Source organism: Apteryx rowi, unplaced genomic scaffold (genome assembly GCF_003343035.1).
Source record: "Apteryx rowi isolate R43461 unplaced genomic scaffold, aptRow1 scaffold_161, whole genome shotgun sequence".
NCBI classification, from domain to species: Eukaryota; Metazoa; Chordata; class Aves; order Apterygiformes; family Apterygidae; genus Apteryx; species Apteryx rowi.
The window spans coordinates 1,240,509-1,259,824 of record NW_020447875.1 but is presented as its reverse complement, the minus strand read 5'-3'; the positions used below and the strand labels follow the sequence as shown (position 1 = coordinate 1,259,824).

At 41.1% G+C, this 19,316-nt stretch overlaps 1 protein-coding gene across 5 annotated transcripts in view; it reads left to right on the top strand.

Moving 5' to 3' along the window:
* Positions 1-7,845, top strand: part of CAMK4 (calcium/calmodulin dependent protein kinase IV) — a 207,127-nt gene extending 199,282 nt beyond the window's left edge. For all 5 annotated transcript variants that reach the window (XM_026059868.1, XM_026059870.1, XM_026059869.1 and 2 more), the window contains 3 exons: positions 442-568; positions 2,749-2,901; positions 5,791-7,845. In XM_026059868.1, the coding sequence (XP_025915653.1) occupies positions 442-568; positions 2,749-2,901; positions 5,791-5,955 (445 nt within the window). In that variant the 3' untranslated portion in view covers positions 5,956-7,845. The remainder of the gene's footprint in view (positions 1-441; positions 569-2,748; positions 2,902-5,790) is intronic.
* Positions 7,846-19,316: the final 11,471 nt, after the last annotated feature.

The following is a 19,316-nucleotide window of genomic DNA, read 5'->3' as shown; positions in this document are numbered from 1 at the left end:
GAAGTCTATTAAATATAAACATGTAATTTTTAGTTCAAGAAGTCCCTGAGCCACGGATCACTGTTTTTCTACTCTTTCCGAGATGTCTGCTTTTAGCTAGTCAGAGGCTGAAAAACTTAAGGAGCTTTTGGGTTGACTTTTTGTAGCTATCCTTATGTAAAGTCCCTTTATAAACAGTTCTAACTAGAGATACATGACAACAGAAAATTTACAATTTGATCAGCCTTTCCCAATGCTTGTGAATGCTTATAGCCAACATTTTGGTTTGCTCTATCGTAGAGCTAGCAGTTGAGTGTGAAGTTCAAGTGTGCATCCAGATCCAGTTCCCTAAAGTGGTGGACAGGATGTGAAGTGCGGAAAGATCTTACTGGGAACTGTTTCTCACAGCTTGAAACCAATTAATCTTCAATAAACTTCTCTCTTGCTTTTTTATCCTTGCAGACTTTGTGGCTTTGAACCGTTCTATGATGAAAGGGGAGATCAGTACATGTTTAAGAGGATCCTGAACTGTGAATATGACTTTGTTTCCCCCTGGTGGGATGATGTGTCTCTGAATGCTAAGGATTTAGTAAGTACAACAAAAATGAGAGCATAGTATCTTTGCTGATATATATTATGTTAGCATCTCTTCCATTGACAGTGTGCATTTTGGCAGGAAGGGTGTTGCTTGGGGGGGGGAATTGGTTAGTTAATTGTTCATATGACTCTCTGKTTTTTTTCCTTCTTATCCCTGGGTATATTATGCGGCTGTAAAACATCCTCTGGGAATCCAGTGCTGTAATTTTGCAAGGTACTGAACACTCAAAACTGTGGATGTTCAGGTCCTCCTGTGAATTAAGCCACAGCTTGTTGGCAGTTGTCACAGTGTTCAAATATGCCCGCTTTCCTTCAAGCTCTGAGGTGTTTCATCGTTCCTTTTTGTGGGACATCCACCTTCAAGGAAACATAGAAACAAGCCCTACATGTTGTGCAGTTTTCAAATCTGAACTTCAGAGGAAGACTAAAAAAAGACGATAAAGAGTGAAGCCCCCTCTTCTTGCTGACTGCATTTTTCTGTCCATTTAAGTTCTTTCTCAATAGATGAGGGAAGACTCATTACCATTAAGTATGGTCTATTAATAAAATGCAAGGGCTGGCATGCTCTCTGCACTATATTCTTTTATTACTGGATGAAGTAAATTGGATCCAGGAGACACTRATCTACAAAGATGAATATGCTTGAGTTTGATTTTTGTCAACAATACTTGGGCAATTCAGTTACTTCATTAACATTGAAGAAACAATTGCTCAGTTCCATATTGCTTATACAGACTGTCCCATAAAATACTACACTAATTAATGTTTGTAAAGTACTTCAGGATGCTTCAAATGAAAGGCACTGTTGAAGTTTGAAGTACTTTTTTGTTGTTGTATTAGATTTTAAGTTTTTCTAAGCTCAAGAAAATATCATTTAGTGTCTTGTGTCATCAAAAGTCAGATAAACAGCAGTCTGCGGCAAAGCTGCATATTCACTGTATGCAGAGAGCTTTGATCCAGACTGGTCCCTACCATTTCACTACAATGAAGCTCAGAATTTCAGTTTTGAAGACTTAATAGCAAGTTCTAGATAAGGATGAAGCCTGTGGCTCTGAAGACAAAACTCGTGCTGTGGGGAGTACGGGGGTGTTTTGCTGCAGTGATTTGTTTAGACTTCTTTGGTGGACTGACAGCTGAGTGACTGCACGTCGCCATACCAGCTCTCATGCACGCTTTTCAGGGTCTCTTTCTTTAATAGTTGAAGGGACTCTTTGAGCAGGAATTTTAGACAGTCCTAAAGCATGTCTTCCCCTTGCACTTGGGCCGTGGAGCCTTAGTGGAGCCCTGTGCTGTCACTTGCACCCGGCTCCCAGAGGATGCATAGTCAGGATACTGTGCTCTGCTCAGTATCAACCTTGAACTTCTTCACTCCATCCTCACCCTTTTTTTAAAACATCACTTGTCCAAATGTACAGCAACCCCCATGAAAGGCAGCTTGGCTGGGCATCCGTACATACCCGGCGGTCCGCTGCAGCTCCACCTCGGAGATACGTCTATAGTGCCACATTTCCAAAAGTTTCCTACTGTTGGGCTTGGAGAGGTGCAGCTCCCTCATCGCAGTGGTAGAAGCGATGATGTAGATGGCACTAGTTTCAGAGTGGTCTAAGAAAGAAATACTTGTACAGTACTTTATAGTTCATATGTATACTAGGTTATGCAGAGACTGAAAGAAACATCTAATTTTTTTCTCTATCTAGCAGTGATTGCATGGTACAAGTCCACAAAGCAATTGCATAGACTAGAATTTAAGCTTTCTAATCCAGTTTAAACCTTGTCTGATTCCAAAAGTGAGACTGATGCTAAAAGAACTGCCTGACCAGGGATATTCTGAGAATTTATTAGTGTTTATGTAACACTAGTCATACAATAGTCTATATAGATATAGCCCAGCTGCACTGGTAAATATTCTTTCCAATAGTGGTCACCGTTTGATTCTTTTTCTCCCCTCTCCTCTGGTAGTAGCTTTTTTATTCAGATGTTATTTACAGAGGACCAAAAAATACCAAAATCAAAACACACACAAAGACCTGAATGCAAATTCTTACTGGTTTCTCAGAACATCTTTCACTGAACTTGGGCAAACCAAGACCAAAACACAAAAATGCAAAATTTGGGAAATGTTACTGGAGAATAAGTTTAAGAGTCTTCCGTATTTCTTCTCTTGTGATGCAGGTTAAGAAGTTGATTGTTTTGGACCCCAAGAAACGCCTGACCACTCTGCAGGCTTTGCAGCACCCATGGGTCACAGGGAAGGCAGCAAACTTTGCACATATGGACAATGCACAAAAGAAACTTCAAGAATTCAATGCTCGGCGTAAACTTAAGGCAAGTCTCTGAACATAATCTCTGTGTTGGCTACAAAAGAATGCAGCAACATTAGTCACCTACAGAAGCCTTGCACAATGTTCCATAACAATATAGAACCTTTTTATTTAAGATGACTGATGAGGATGAAAACATTGAAGCTGATTTTGTCATTGTCTGCAGACAGACAAATAAACACATGAGGTTGACTGAAAACTCTGCACAGACAAAACTGCTGAGAATGAACACAGCTTTCCCAAATCCTTTCCTTCCTTCCGTCTGTCCATCCATCCGTCCTGTTTAGTACTGCTTGCTGCATCTTTAGGGTGCAGAACAGAAGCAAAAAAATTCTGAATAGTTTCCTCATGAGGTTATATGTCCATAAATTGAGAAGATATCTAATCTTCCATTGCATATTTTGGTCTGTAAGCCACCCACAGTTTCTTTACCTATCAATACAAAGCAGAACTTAAGCCATTCTTTTGTATGATCTAGAGTCAGCATTTTAGATACTTCATAAAATGTATGAGTTGAGAATAACAGCTCCAAAACATGCATTCCCAAGTACCTCTGATAGCAAATGAGCAATTATATTCCTTATCTGGAAACTGAGCAATATATGGCAGGAGTGCAGGTGGGGACCTGCAGTGAAAATTGAATTAGATTTTGAGTCACCAGTTTGCTCCTTTACCAACTAAACTATGTAGCTGCCATGGGAAGTAGCAAGAAAAAGATTTTTAGGTGCAAATGGCAGGCAGTTGGGCTCCTAACTGATGTGACAATAGGAAACTTCCTTCTCCCCTAATCCCTTCTTCAGTTGTTCAAGATTTGTGTCTGCTTAGAAGAGACTTCAGGCTTACTTCTGCACAGAGCTTATTACCAACAGCTGCACTGAAGCTGCTTTTGTAGCCCAGGAGAATAAGAATAAAAAGCATCTTGTCTGGGAGCTGTACAACCCCATGCAAAACCAAATTCACAAGTAATAAATGACCCTTAGATGTTTATTTTTGCTCGTTTTTTCAATAATGTTAGGGAACTGTGACAGAGAATCTCTACAGGGCAAAAAAAAAACGTTTTGTCATTTACAAAAGTCTTGGATGCTGCACATATAATTCACAGTGACACTTTGCCCATGCAGAACTGGCCAAGTGTGTCTATTAACATTGTTCTCTTCAGAAAGACTTCTGTAGCCTTAGAGCAAGGTTGCCCTGTATTTACTGAAGATGCCATGCAGCATCATTATATCAAAATGATTTCAGAGCATGAGCAGAGTCATAAAATTCATTATTTCTGAGTGAGCTGTTAGATTTCCTGCCCAGGAGGTCAGAAAGGACTGTGTGCGCTTTTTGCATGTTTTGATTTCGATTCTGTGTTTTATTTTCACACCTTTGAATTGCCAACTAAATTTTTTTAAGCCCAGTTTATTTAGACCCATGTAGTTAAACAATTTGTACTTTTGAGTTTAAACGCTGTTGCTTTTTTATGTTTATTTCTTTACTGCTTTTCTGTCAGAGTAAGTGATCAAATCTCTAATTATTAGTTAATAATAATAAACTAGAGTTAGTAGTTATTGTATATGTAGTTAATAGTTTTGTGCTTACATATACATATATATATACACACACACACGCACAGAGATGTATATATGGTTAATAAAAAACTGTAAGTTTTTAGGTAATTAATTCCTCCCCATAGAAACAAGAACAGAAAATCAGCTAGTGAATCCATTCTTTAGCTGTTCTATTAGAATAATACCCTCTCTTGCCCAGCATACAAGACTAGCATAATACTCTTCCTTTATGTTTAAAGACATATTTGTATAGAATAACTCTAAAGCTCAAAACATCAAATCAGTCATGATTTGGTCTGTCATGTACTGTGTTGAAATTGTTTCATATACATCCACATGGCTCAAGAGTACATATCAAGAGTAAAGGGCATTACATATATCTTTATGCATTCTAATACAACTGAATGGCCTATTCTGTTTCTAATCTATTTTCCCAAATCATCTTACCGTTGGTATGCATGCGTGCAATTTTCCTTTAACAGGTCCAAGACTCYCAGCTTCAAAATTTTTGCCACTGTTTTTGACTCCTGCCTTTTACTTTGACTTCACATTCCACATTAGCTGATTCTTCTTTGACACCAACTTTTATTTAGTCTTTTTCATTAGCATCTTTACACTTTTTTTTGGCATGGTTACCTCTCCAAGCCATCCACAAAACTTGTTATAGTCGTTCTCATCCCTTCTGCAGACCTGCTTTTTCTGTGATGCCTATGCAAAAAGTTACCCGAGTCAACAATAGCTAGAGTTGTGTCATACACAGAGATTAGTGTTTCTTCTCCTCACCTCCATGTTTTCTTTCAGACAATAAACTTTCCAAGGCAAGAGCTAAATTAACTGTCTTAATGAGTGTCTTCACTTTGTGACGTTTTATATGATACAAGAGCCAGTCCCCAGCATCTATATATATACAGGCAGTTGCCAGTATGTTCTGTGCCATTGTACTTGACATATGCAGTATTGATAAATATTGGTTCCCTTTGTTAATTTTCCCTGAAATAATCGGTGATAACCACATTATTGAGATGGAAGAGCACTTTATCATTACCATCTAACTTAAATGGAGGTGGTCCCTGGTAGTTTTTAAAAATAAAACAGGCATATGTGCAGCTGAAAAAGAGTCTGTTCGTGTTGGCCAGGTTTGAGACCTTAGGAAAGCAGCGCTTTTAAACCTCCATACAGTATTTCAGATGGCATTCTCAGTCTAACTGGGCCCATGCAAGTGTCCGAATGTGATGTTACCACAAAGACCAAACGCAGTAGCATTCACTAGCTGCCTGATGCTAAGGTTGTATACTGACTGTGTCATTTGAGGAACATCTGTTTGATGCTCTCTTTCTCAGGCTGCAGTAAAAGCCGTGGTGGCRTCCACTCGCCTTGGCAGCGCAAGCGGTCACAGCGTTCATGACAGCAACAAGCCCAGCCGCAACCCATCTCCTGTCCACGATGGCCAGCCTGAAGAGAAACACACTCAGGAAGCAGAAGCAGCTCCCGAAGAAATGTCTTAGGTCATTTGCTTCCTTGTTTCAGCTGAGATCTATCATTTCATACACCAGCTAATTTGTCATTCAGCAAGAGAGATTCGTAAGCTTGGCCTCTCTGGCTCTGCTTTGGGGTGCCAAATGCACTGGCTGGTGACTCTACCTTCAATGCATGTGACTGCTTATGAAAATAGTAAACTGTTCCATAAGGCATGTCATGGAAACAGTGTTATTTGCAGTAATACCAACAGGTGAAAACATGAGAATGAATAACTACCTACCATAATGCATATACTTCATATACATCTATACGGTGTTTCTAGATGGCATTTGAAACAAATCCTATTTAATTTGGTTTTACAGAAGTGGGTGTCTTCTGTATGTCATGACATTTCTTTGAACTGCTTCCTTCCAGAATCATAGTCCTGCAGTAGATGAAATGGAAGGAAACACCAAGCCAATGCTTTTAAAACTGATGTATTAAATAATGCTTTTTATCTGTAATATTTAAAAACTGTTTGGAGATTTATATGCAAAAAACATTCCACTGCTTCTGGGAAGAAATTGAAACGTTAGTTCCACTGGGCATGAAAATGTACATTCCTCAAGCTTGTGTTGCRAATGCCTTACTCTGACTTTACCAGTTTATATACAGTATTTTAATGACAACCAAAATTACTCAGATTTCTGCCATTTCATTCTCTAGTAAAATGTTAGCAAATCAAAATTATAGAGTAGAAGAGAATTAGAGTAAATGCAAATTTTTGAAATTCCATTGTATTTATTCATGACTTTCTAAACTGTGCAGCTAGAACATGTTTTTATGGGGCCTAAGGGAATAATCTGCAATTACACAAGTTTTAAATGCTTGAAGGAAGCTACTCCACAGCTTAATGGTTTTGCTCTGGGGAAACACTCTTACACAAGGTCTGGGAGTCAGTAATATAATCTGATTGCTTCCCAGATAATTTAACCTCATGAGTAACCGGTTTCCACTTGTCAACATAATTAGTCCAGATTTTCCTAACAAAGGACCCATCCTGTAAAATGATCCACCAGCACAGATCTTGCATCCGCCTAGAGCTGTTCTGACTTCAGTTACAAGCTGTGTGCATGGATCAGCTTACAAAATTAGGGTCAGGCTCTTGAGCCATCTTGATTAGTTGTTGAACATAATGGATAGGAACTGGAAAATTATCAGCCTCAGTGTATATGACCGTTTACATTTGTTTGTTATTATTTTGTTAGCACATGAATTTCATAATGTATTAGTATATTACAGAAATGAAGAAAGAACCTGATGTACAACTATGTCCTTTGTGTTTGTTAAACTTTTTAATACTGATAGTTACCTAAAACCCTAATACACTCAACATTCCTCTTTGCTTTAGTTGTTTTCATTTGCAATTGTTTGGCCTTGCACAACTTGCCTTGACTAAAGCTACATCAGCTACTGAAAAAAGCCAGTTGTTAATATAACATTCAGTGGCTATACTTCCTGTTGAAATTAAAGATAATAGAATAGTATTCATATGGCAGGTTTGCTAAATAGTACAAAAAAGAAGATTTAAGATACTGTCTTCACTAGGTGAGAATGCATGCTTATGAATGTATTGTACTTGATATTTTTACCCATTTCCTACAACTCTTTGAACCTGTAAAAAAAAATTGCTGATTAAGTGCAGTTGAAATTCAGAGTATGTGTAGCCATCCTTTTCCCAAGTGATGCGCTTTCAGGTAAAGTAAGACCATAAACTGAAAAGTCTGGCAGCTGTATGATGGCTACAACGGTAGCAAGAATTCTACCTGATTTTATAGTTCAGACTGGGAACAGGCTGATAAGAAGCTTTTGCAGATTTTTCCTTGAAAAAAAAAAAGGCTATTGGAGTAATCACTGGGGAGAAGGTGATAGGTATATCCACCCATCTTACTTTTTACTGTCTTCCTATAGCTACCCCTGCAAGGTGACTGCAGGGCTAATGCATTTCTCAGCTGCAGGTCTCCTCCCTCAGTTGCAGTGGTGAAGCTGTCAGTGCTGGGTCAGCAGGGAGATTTGACGGGAAAGGTCAGGTTTTTCTAACATTTCCTCCCCCATTTCAGGGTACTGGCTTCTAATAGGCAGAAGTGGATTGGGCTGCACAGTCATTGCTTATCTACAAGTCCTTGAGCAGAAATATCTTTATCTGAAATATCTTTTTTTTTTAAGTGCAAAAGTAATATATTCCCAGAAGATTCTTAAAATTATTCTGTGCTAAATTATACAGTAGCATATCATAAATACGAGCTGGTGCCATGCAACCAGAGACCTTTCTGGGACAGCATGATTTTGGAGGCAGCTCAGTCTTGTGCATAAAGGCTCCAGGGCTTAAAATGTCTTTGCTTAGTTTTCTTTCATTGTGTTCAATATAAAACAATCAGGATGGCTGTGACGAATGAATTACCAATATGTGATTCAGCAAAACAGCATGCCTGGCTTATGCACAACAATATTATACAGAAGGAACAGCAGCATCAGGAAGATGCATGTTACTAAGAAAGGAACATTACATGCATTGTTTCTGTCTGAAAAAATCACATCCCAGTGGCATCTGCCATAATTCAGACTTGGGCATGCAACCCTGGTGTCTTTTTATGGCTAAAATTATGAATGCAGTACTGCCGTCCAAAAGCTCCTGGAGGCGAGCCAGTTCCCATTTGGTAGTTATAAAGTAGTTATTTAGAAAATTACCAGTGTTCTTTCCTGTTGAAATCCYAAACCTTAAAATTTTTAAATGTTAAACATATCAGCAAAGTTCTTCAAGGACAAAAGGGAGGACCTTGCCATCTTTTTGAAGTATTTGAACTTAGTAAAACTTGTCCTCTAGAGGCAGATCGCGGTGTTAGCCAGTTAAAGGCTAATATTTGAGAGTTAGACTGAAGATCTGATGGCTRTCAAATGGCCAATGATTTCCTGGCTTTGCACAACGATAGCTTTAAAAAAAAAAAGTTCAGAAAGATTCACTCCAAACCAGTAACAGTTTTCCTGTCAGTTAGAAGACTTGGCTTGTGATTTTGCTGTTGACACAGTGAATTGCTCCCAAGGTCAGGGATGTGCTGACTAGCCTAGTGCGAGTTTGTTACCTGGAGTTTGTATTTTGCTTTCTGCAAGTGCACTGTGAGGATGCAGACACACTGAGGCCATAATCCTATCTTTGAATGCAGAAGACCATCAGAGCAAAAGATTGTGATAGAAAGCGTGCTTCAGAGGAAGGGTATTAATGGCTCAGTCCCTGAGAGTGAGCAGGCTGCCTGGCACATAGAGATGAGTGACAAAACCCATCCAGCATCCACCTTCCTAGGACTTTTGCCTGTGTGAATTAAGCGAAGCGCTGCAAAAAGCCGGTGGTGCTAGAGTAGGATGCAGATGGCAACCAAAAAGTTTTGAGCAGGGACCCAGAGCAGCAGGGACCAGGGAGTCCCCGGCTGGAGAAGGCTGTGGCTCATTGAAGGCCAGGCTTCAGCAGGTCCTGAATAACACTCTCTGTCCCACCACTCCTGCTGCAAGTGAAGCACAGACCCACCTGGCAGCTGCAGGGAAAGTGAGGACACCACCACGTTTTCTACAGCGCAGCAGCAAGGAAAGGAAAGAAGGTGCTAGGAATCACCAGTGTCCAGCTTGGTAGATGGACACTTGGCAGTGCTAGGGAGCAAGTRCAGGAGGGCTCTGAATAATAAGCACCCATTTGCAAGTAATGAGTGGTAAGCCATCCCTCAGCTTCTGCACGCGTCTGAGGGCATGCTCTTAGGCAGAGGCCTGCAGAGCAGCATGCAAGCTCAATTAACACAGTGCCACTCCCTTTTTTAAGAGAAGCCCCTGAAAGTAAAGAGTGGGGGATTCCCAGCAGATCCTTGTGCAGGCGCCTGCTTCCAAAGCAACGTACACTCCTGAGTCTTCATGCAGTGTCGTGACTCTTGGCTTGTGCACAGGTTGTGTATTTTCTTGGTGAAGAATTTGATTTTCAGCAGCTGTGTCTGCCTTGTTGCTAGTGAGATTACCGGTGTACACAGCTTATATAGATAGGTGTTGCATTCAAGTAACAAAAGTATCTTCTTGTAAAGGGGAAAATAGCAATGAGACTGCCCTAGCAGGATGCACAGCTGGACCTAGAGCACAGTGACAGTGAGACACTGTGAACAAGCAGGTCCAGAGGTACCTAAGGTATCACATACCAAAGGTAACTGATGAGACAGCTCAGACTGTTCTTAAAGTTACACTGTAAAACAATAATCGCACCAAGAATGTCCTTCCTCCCTTTCAGAATCATTTCAGGTAGAAAACAGTTGTTAGAACCACGATGGTGAAAGTTAATTCTGCTTTTATAAAAAGAAATTTGGTTTCCCTGATATGCGCCTGTACAATATGGTGATGTCTTGAACAAAAATCTTCAGCTGCGTTGGAAACCAAGAACAAGAGAATGATAAGGAACTAAAAGGAGAAAAATAGGAATAAAATAATTACTTAGTCTAGTTATATCTGGAATTTAAAGATGTCAGTTCCAGAAAATGTGTGAATTTGTACTGACGAGACTGAAACCTCCACATAAGCAAAATTTTGCTTCATATCTGGGAAGTAAAACTTCTGGCCAGAAGATTCAACAAAGATTAAACAAAGATTGGTGGAGGGTGAGGACAACATGGAATACATTCCTTGGAGCATGAGTATATTATAATGTATGTGTATGTAATTAAAAATACAGCAAAAAGGTTCACTGCTTGCTCTTCTGCCCTTCCGGAGTGGAAGAGAACAGAAACACATGCCAGAACTTGGTCACTGTTGGCAGGCAATCAATCAATCAGGTAATGGGAGCATGGACCAAGAAACAGAACAGAGGAGTAGAATAGTCAAAGCAACCCAATTCTGAACACATGTATAAAATTAACTTCATAGATATATATATAAATATATCTATACACACGCACACACAAATATATGAATTTATCAAAAGAGAAAGAGTAGCAGAGACTAGTCTGCCAGAGCCATGTCTGCAATAAGAATTGCAGCAACTTTTTCAGCCATCTTCTGCCATCTGCCAGCATTACTCAGCTGGAGCTGATACCATCGTGTTTCAGATTCTTGTATACATGGCTCATCTCTGGATGAAATTCAGCATAATGGATAGCAAGCTATGAAAGTACAAAGTAAGATTAATAAATACAGTGGATTAGAGTTTTCACCAGCTCTGGCCCCTTTGTACCAGGCATAGCCAGGAAAAGAGAGCTTCAGTGCCCACGTCCCTTCGCATGCTTGGGGCATGGGCCAGCATGGGGTGACATGGATAAAGCACAGCACTTCATGGTGTTTCCAGGAGCCCTAAATTGTGCCCCAGGCCCCTGCCCAGCTGTGCTCCATCCACAGCATGTGTAACCAAAACCAAGAATCTAGCCGTAACTTGTATATCAAGGTGTTTATTGACTGCGGTGTATTAAGCAGCATGTGTTCCTGCTAAATAACATAGAGATCCTCCTGTAATGGAAAATATCGGATACTTTGTTTTGTCTGCCTGCAATATTGTAGCTCACAGTTCCAGAGTGTTATATGCCGATAACATAAATAACAAAGCTTCAGAGAAATGCACTTTTCCCTTTGAAACTCTGGTTTYGACAAAGATTAATGTGCATTCAGGGTTGAATGGCTTGTTTTCTTTCCCCTTTCCACTTCATCTTTTTTCTTGGCGCTAGACCCCGCGGGCACAGAGCGGGTACCGTCAGCTGCCAGTCAATGGGAGAAGAGCCGTCTGACACTTGGCAGGTTTTGGCTGCGTTGTGCTGACAAATTTGGTATTGCCTTTGGGTCTGTCAGATGGTTTCGCTCCTGCTCTTTGAATTGCTTTGTGCTCCAGAAAGACTCTGGGTTTTATTGGTCAATTATGTTATACATTGCTGTAGATGCCACCCTTGGTGTGATTTGCCATTGCCAGGTCATACACAGAGAGTGGTGTTTCTGCTTTCCCTCCCCGCTTCCGAGACTCRTGCTGTTTCTGGCACCTTCTGTTTCCGTTGTCAAAAGCATATACCTGGTTGACAGAAATAACCAGGTGCCATATAACGAATGCCAGAAGCAGCAAAGAATTCGGCACCTTGAGTTAGTTTCTAAATAGAAAATTAAGGTGCTGGGGCTGCTTTAGATCCTTCAGCTCCACTCACTGGTAATGCTTAGGGAGCAAGTGGTATGGACCAAAGTGCCTCAAAAGTAGCATCGTGCCTGGTTTTGCTCCTGAGTGCCAGCAAGCTACTTTGGCAATCACAACTTTTCATGGAAAAGTTGTGTTTTTAGTCATTCTTAAAAAGAGCATCAAGCTTAGGAACTCAGAAATGTCATGCCTGCTGTGACCAGTGATCTTCCTAGTATCTTAATACCAGTTCATCTACTTAATATTATTTATAGTGCAGCATTGCCATTTAAAGCACTGGCAGAAGAAACAGCAAAGTCAGTCCATAGCACTTGGTCCCTGTGTCTGAAACTGTAAATAATGATCTGCTCTATAATACAAAACTGGTTGGAATCAATCATTGCAGCTACATATGGACACATGGGGAAAGTCTATCAAACAGGAAAGACTGTCACTCTTATCCCCATGTTGGGTGGCTCTGAATTGGCTCTCCTAAATGAAATTATCATGTCACAAGGACTTTAGTATTCTGGTAACTCAAAAGCAGAGGCAAGCCTTTTGGTATGATTTACAACTGGGAATGGCCTGCAGTCTCGCCTAGAGATGATGTGCTCCAGTAGCCACTGAGTCATGTTCATTCACCCACAGCTCCATGCATAGGGATCAGCTTCATCATATCAGCCCTCATCATCTGCCACGTCCTTTAGAGCTACTCCTTCCAAAGCAAAGCTTTTTTCTTTAATCCAGGGAAATTAAACTCATTGTGCACAAAGGCAACAGCTGTTCATCCATGTCTCCGTGACACTGCAGCCCCGAGGCAGGCAGAGTCTCACTTCTAGCCCCTTTCAGGGCAACAGTGTTGGTACCCACATTAGCTGTGCTGAGACAATGTCATTTTAGTGATGCCAAGGGATCCTCTCTCCCTCCCTGGACAAGCCAGAGAAGCTCCAGATTTGCAAATATCTCATGATTCAATTACCACTTTAAGCCATACTTAACTAGCTGAAGTGGGTGGGTGTCTGAAGAACAAAGTGCAAAAAATCCGTGGTTGTTTAGGAGCCACGTATCTGAGGCATCACTGTTAAGATCTACCTTACGCTTCTGCTTCATGTTAACCAGTAGGACTAGGCCCATTTAAATCAATTGACCTAGTCACAGCAATAAAGGCACCTGTGCAAGAATGGCTTTGCAGGCCAAGGCATATGTGTTAGCTCCAAATAGCTGCATTACACTGAGAGGCACTACAGCTACCACACCTGCAGAAACCAGGGTATCCAGAGAGAAAAAATCCCCAAGGCATAATTGTGGTGCTCACAAATGCTAACTTTACATAAACTAGCACCACAGCCACCACAAATCCCCAACTACCTGCTGAACAATAAAATCCCTTAACAAAAACACTGGAGGATTTTGCTAGGGAGCACATCAAAGCGCTCACTCTTACCTGTGTCCAGACAAAGAGAAAGGGGAAAAATCCCCATATGGCTTCCTCTGAGGTCTCAGGGTCCTTGATTTCTGTGGTTTTGCCAGTCCCCACAATCAGGCATGTTTACAAAATCCGTATCTCCTCCACCAGCCTCCTCTAGGTGGAAGAAGCTTGCCACCAACCCCACTTTTCACTTATAAGAAATCAAAGCTGCTTTGTTTATACTATTAATATGGCTCGCAGTCTTTTCCTTAGCTTGCTATGGGGCAGGTCTTCTCCAGCACTGCCCTGTTGCTCAGGAGGCTTGGAGTATTCTTTAACAGTGAGTGGAAGTTTGCTGGCAAACATCAGCAAAACCAAGCAAAATGGGACAATAGATAATATAATAAACAACAAAAAAAACCTCTCTCTTTGGAGGATTTACTAAATCCTGCTGTAGTGGTCTCCTCCCCAGGACATATCTGCCTAGGGAACCACAGTGACCCATAGCGCCCTGCACAGCATCCCAGACAGGCGCCAGCACCAACCTCCCGCCCTCACTGGAGTGGTGGGTGCCTCATTTGCTCTGCTCAGATCTTCACCATCTTGGCTGCAAGGAAAAAGTAATTACACACTAATAAAGAACAGTTAAACTGCTAGCTGCCAAGAATGAACCTCAGCAGCGGCTTGGTGCTATTATGCACAATAGGAACCAGTTCCTTATTTGCACCACATGCTCATGCTAAGACATGCTAACACTTCTGATTAAATAGCCAAAATTTCATTTAATGTCCCACAGGGGACTTTATGTAGTGTTTTTTGGAGAAGAAACAGCGTTAGGAGGCCTATGGCTTGTGAGAAAATTAACTCTGGAGTGATTAGGAGCTCAGGGAGAAAGGACAGGGAGGGATGTGAATCCTACTCCTTAAGATTAGGATAAATAGATTGGTCTTTAAGAGTAGTGATGGTGGTTCAGCACCTGTGAGTGGGTTGGTGAGTCTGTCTCACCTGGGGGAGGTGGGTTGCCAGCCTCAGGGAGCTGCGCTGGCTGTGTGCCAGCTAGCCTGTGGATACTGAGCAGGGTCAACCTGCCTGCTCCAGACCTGTGCTAAGGTGCTCGCAGGCAAATTATTCATCACCTTTGCCTGCTTGGAGCCTGAAGAAATGAGATATTTAAAGGGCTTGTGTCTGGTTTGGCTTTGCAGATATCTGCTGGCTSTTGGCTTTGAGGCTGGATGAGGACTAGGCTGTAAGTAGGAAGCTTTGTACTTCCTTTAATTCAAGAGCTGTATATGCTGCACTGTTGGGGTGCGTGGTGATGCTTCCAGACAAATGGTGCTCTTGACTTGTAACACAAAGTATTTTATAAGCCTGTTATAGAAGCTCATTGATCTCAGAGCAATGGGGGCTGGACTCTTATTAATAATAATATGGAAGAATGTCATATCTCTAATAGGCTATCTCAAATTAGTGCTATGTCCTCTATATCTGACTCCTTTTACCCCTTAATGTGCAAAAAATCCTGTACTGTCAGCACTGTTTGCTTGTACTAGCAAAGATGTCAGTGACTAAATAGAGGTTTATGGACTGCTTGTTTAAATGTACACACTTACTTAAGACTAAGCCTGCTTGTGTAGTAACTTTTCTGATACTGTGTAAATGAACAAGATAGACAATGGAATGAGAAAGAATTGCCAGTTTTGTTGTGTTAGCGTATTATATTTGGGGCCAATGTAATTGCTTGTGTGGAAATGCTGATAAGTGATGAGAACATGCTTTGATGGTGGGAAGTTTATTTTTAAAAAGTGGATTGCATGACCAATCTAATGCTAAATAAATTAGTTAATCTAGAAATGCTTATATCTATTATTTGCTGACAGCTAGTGCTCAGTGTAGAATAAAGAATGGTAGTCGGCCTTATAGGAAGGTGTTGTGATGTGCTGCTATCTGTTTTTAGCATAATCTTGAATGAATTTCAACTTCATGTAACATTTTCACTTCTCCTATTCCCTCAAAAAATTAGCAGTTGGATAGCAAGCTAAATCAGTGGTAGAATATAGAGGCATGGGCCTGAAAAGAGCTTGGTAAGGTTGCCCAGCCCATCTCTGTGCCCTGGGGAGGGTAATGTGAGACAGGTGCTTGTCTAATCTGTTCTTAAAGACCTCCAGCAGTGAAGATGCCACCACTTCCTTGGGCAATCTACTGCCATGTTTTGCTATTCTTACAACTGGGAAGTATTTCATAATGTTCTGAGTCTTTTTGCTGTAGCTCACAACTTACCTATCATGGAGATCTGTTTACTTTTTTGCAACCACTTCTAAAGAATCCAGGAGCTATTAAAATGCTCCTTTCTTCAGCATCCTCCTGTCTCAGCAGCAGAAGGCAGGTCCTTCCCCACAGGTTACATGCCCTAGGTCTTTGACTGCTCTCCTTGCTCTCTTGTGGATTTTTCTTTCTTTAATTGACTACCATCTTTCTCAAGTGATATAGCTCAAAGCTGCATGTGATACTCAAGTGGAGGCCTTGGCAGGGCTGAGGTGCTGGAAAGATTATTTTGCTCTGTCTCCCAGCAATGTTCCTGTGCCCTAGCCTGATGTTTAGTGCCTTCAGAGCTGTTTGCTCCAGCTCAGCTGTGCACCATAACTGCCAGCTCCTTCTCTGCAGACAGGCTGCTTGACCACTGCCTTGCACTGGTGCAATTCATTATTCCTGCCCACCTGCAGCTCCTTAGGTTTAACTGCTTGAATGCAGAGTCCTTCCATCCCCTCTGCAGGAGATGATTTTCAACATTGGAGTGCTGGAAGAAAAGTGATTAGAAGCTACTATTATAATTCCCTCCACAAGATTTTCTGCATGGTAGCAGTGTTTCAGAAAACCTGTCTAATTTGGCATTTTTGTGGATGCTGCTTAGCTTCTTTCCAAACTGATGCAGGGGATTGATCTTATTACTAAGTTTTATGAAAGCCCCTTCCTCCTATCTCCATAACAAAGTGAAAAAGAGCAGTGAAATGTGTGAAAATCAAAAGGAAAGAAGTGAGTATTTATAGAAGCTGGGTCTTATGAAATAAGGATTCTAGCTGGAACTCAAGATTTTTATACTTTGGACTGAACACATAGTTGCAAATAGTGCATCAAAGCACGGTGTGGAACCTTGTGTTATAATGTGAAACTACACTGGTTTTATAGTGAACTTGAGACAAAGAAAACGGTACCTAAGATAAAACCAACAAGTTTGTAACCTGGGAGACCTATCCAGAAGGACTGTTCACAAGCCAGGCTAGCTGGGAGGTTGAACAAACCCATCCTGCCTCAACTTAAAAAAAAAAATGTGCACTTCTGTTCATACCAGGTGCAGTCTGCTTCTTATAAATTCTAAGTTTCCTGTAATTATCATGTCCTCTGAGGAGTTAAAATACATTTTCCCTTCAATGTGCTCCACATATGCAAATACCACTTTGTCTAAAATATTCAAGGATGCAGATGGCTTGAGGAATGATTCAGTATTTTTACCTGCATTGTGAATTCTCTACACTTAAAAGATAGTTTTATTTGACATTAAAAAGAAAAAAATGAACAAAACTTCTTTGCTCCTCTTCATTACTTGTCTCATTGTCACACTTTAACTCCTCCAGGTAGGAGGCATGTAAGTGGGTAGAGCATATGGTGGGAGTGAAGCTTCCACAGTTTCTCAACTTCTCTTTCACAAATGCTCAGTTTTTGCAATATGGGCTGGGAGGCRCAGAGGCAGACCAAAAAGGTGTTTTGCCCATGTGGAGCATATACAAAACTTGATTCTTCATCTTGCCTGCTGGGCTTGGGTGACTTTCAGTGCTTCAGTTGTATGGGCCGTGTTCCTTGTACAGGTGTCAGTGTTTTAATTGTCTCTTAAATTAGCCTGATCAGTTGAGACAGGGAGACCATGAAATTAAATACAGATGGTTCTGCACATGGAGGCTCCATGCACAATCCTGTATGTGTAAGAGATGCTGGCTTGCAGGGGCATACCTCATGATTCTTCATGCTGGGGTGGACAGGCGTGCTCTGATTTCTTCCCTCTCTCTCCAAATTGTGAGGAACTCAAAATCCTGCAGAGCATGTAACAGAGGGGGGTAGGATTGTATCCAAACAGCAAAGTGCTTATGCTTACGTCTGATCAGATGTACTCCCTTGAGCATTGCCCTGTATCCCCAATGAGCCTGAGAGTTTCAGTTAGTAACAGCAACAAGCCGGCCTTAATGTTGTGTGATTGGAATCCAAATTAAAGGCAGCACTTGGGTTCTGCCATCGTAACCAAGGCAGGGAGCCTTGCTTAGGATAATAACTTCCTGTCTTGCACTCTGGGGTCATAATCTGCCTAGCAGCCATGCCTGTACAAGAAGGCAGGTGAGCAGGCTTAGGCACAGGGCTCAGGAAATGTTTGCTACCAAGGCATCTGAGGGCATGGCCAAACTGGTCCTTGGCCAGGCACAGAGGGCCTGAGCACAAAGTTTCTGGATGTGCTTTGGGCAGTAACTGATCTGCTAATGGTTCTGTGCACATTGCCTATGTCAAAGAAACCTTTTCAAGTTTCATAATGTAGTCATATTGCCTTGACTAACCCGAAGAGGAAATTTTGAAGAAAGTAACTTTGGAAAAGAGAGGCTCTGGATAACACGCTGCAGTTTGGGGCACCTTAAGCCAGACGGCCAAGCAAGGGTAGGTGATGCCTCTTACTGTGTGGGTCACCAGTGAAAGATGCAGAGACCCCTGGGATCAGCGCTGTTGTCAGCTGTGGCTGTCTTCTGCCTGCTAGTGGCGCAATCCCAAGGAAGGTTCAGTCTGCAATATCAGTCCCTCCCTGTACTGAGACAGTTACCAGCACAGCTCACAGAGGAGAGGAAAAGGTAGAATGTATCAAAGCTTCACTTACTGTCTAGGACTTCAGAATTTATTTTTTCCTACAGGATGTTTCATCTTTAGCACAGGTTTTATTATTAATCTCTGGCCTAGTCAGCCCTCTCTTGGAAGAAGTCATTCATTTTCTCCAACATCAGGAAATAGGTTTAAATTAGGATTAAATGCCATAATTTTTCTTAATAACTTAATTAACATCCTTAATCACTTTCCAAAGATCTAACACAACCTCTGTACCTCTTCCTACCCCACTTTGCAGGGGGAGACGTGACACATTCCCTAAGAAAAGGTGCAGTTACTGGGAGGGCATAGTTGCTTTTCTCAGCAACAGAAGAGGGCTGGAATTTTTTGTTCTGAAGTCAAATTCTACAAAACTCTTCTGCTTTTGTGCTGGCTTAGTTACAGAAACAAGGAAAGGATCCACATGTAAGAAAGGCATTTTCTTCCTTTGTGAATTCTAATTAAATTGTCAAAATAGATGCTGTAGCATGCTTTAGAACCCTAATGCATATTATATGCCTTTAGTAAAGTTCCACATGTCTATGTGTTTAGGCTGAATTTAATGTTGACAGTTAACAAACCATTTCTTAAACATGGCAGGAGATAAATAGTCATAAGACAAAACTAATATAGTTCTTCCACAGTGATCATGGGATTGTTATTAAAAAAAATGTTTAGAATTTAAGTTTTGAGGAAAATGCTATTTGTATACTCTTCAAGAGACTTTAATTTAGCAAACATCTGAGTTGTGCATCTCCCTAGGCCTAAATCAAGATCCTAAATAAAAATATTTTTTCCTTTAATTATATGGAGACTAATTTACAGCATTAGAGACAGCCATGCAGCTGAAGATGAATTACGTTTTAGGGAGTTATGCCTGATTATGTAACTGAACACTACATCTGCCTGTGCAAGCATTGACAACACTGTCATGAGTCTGC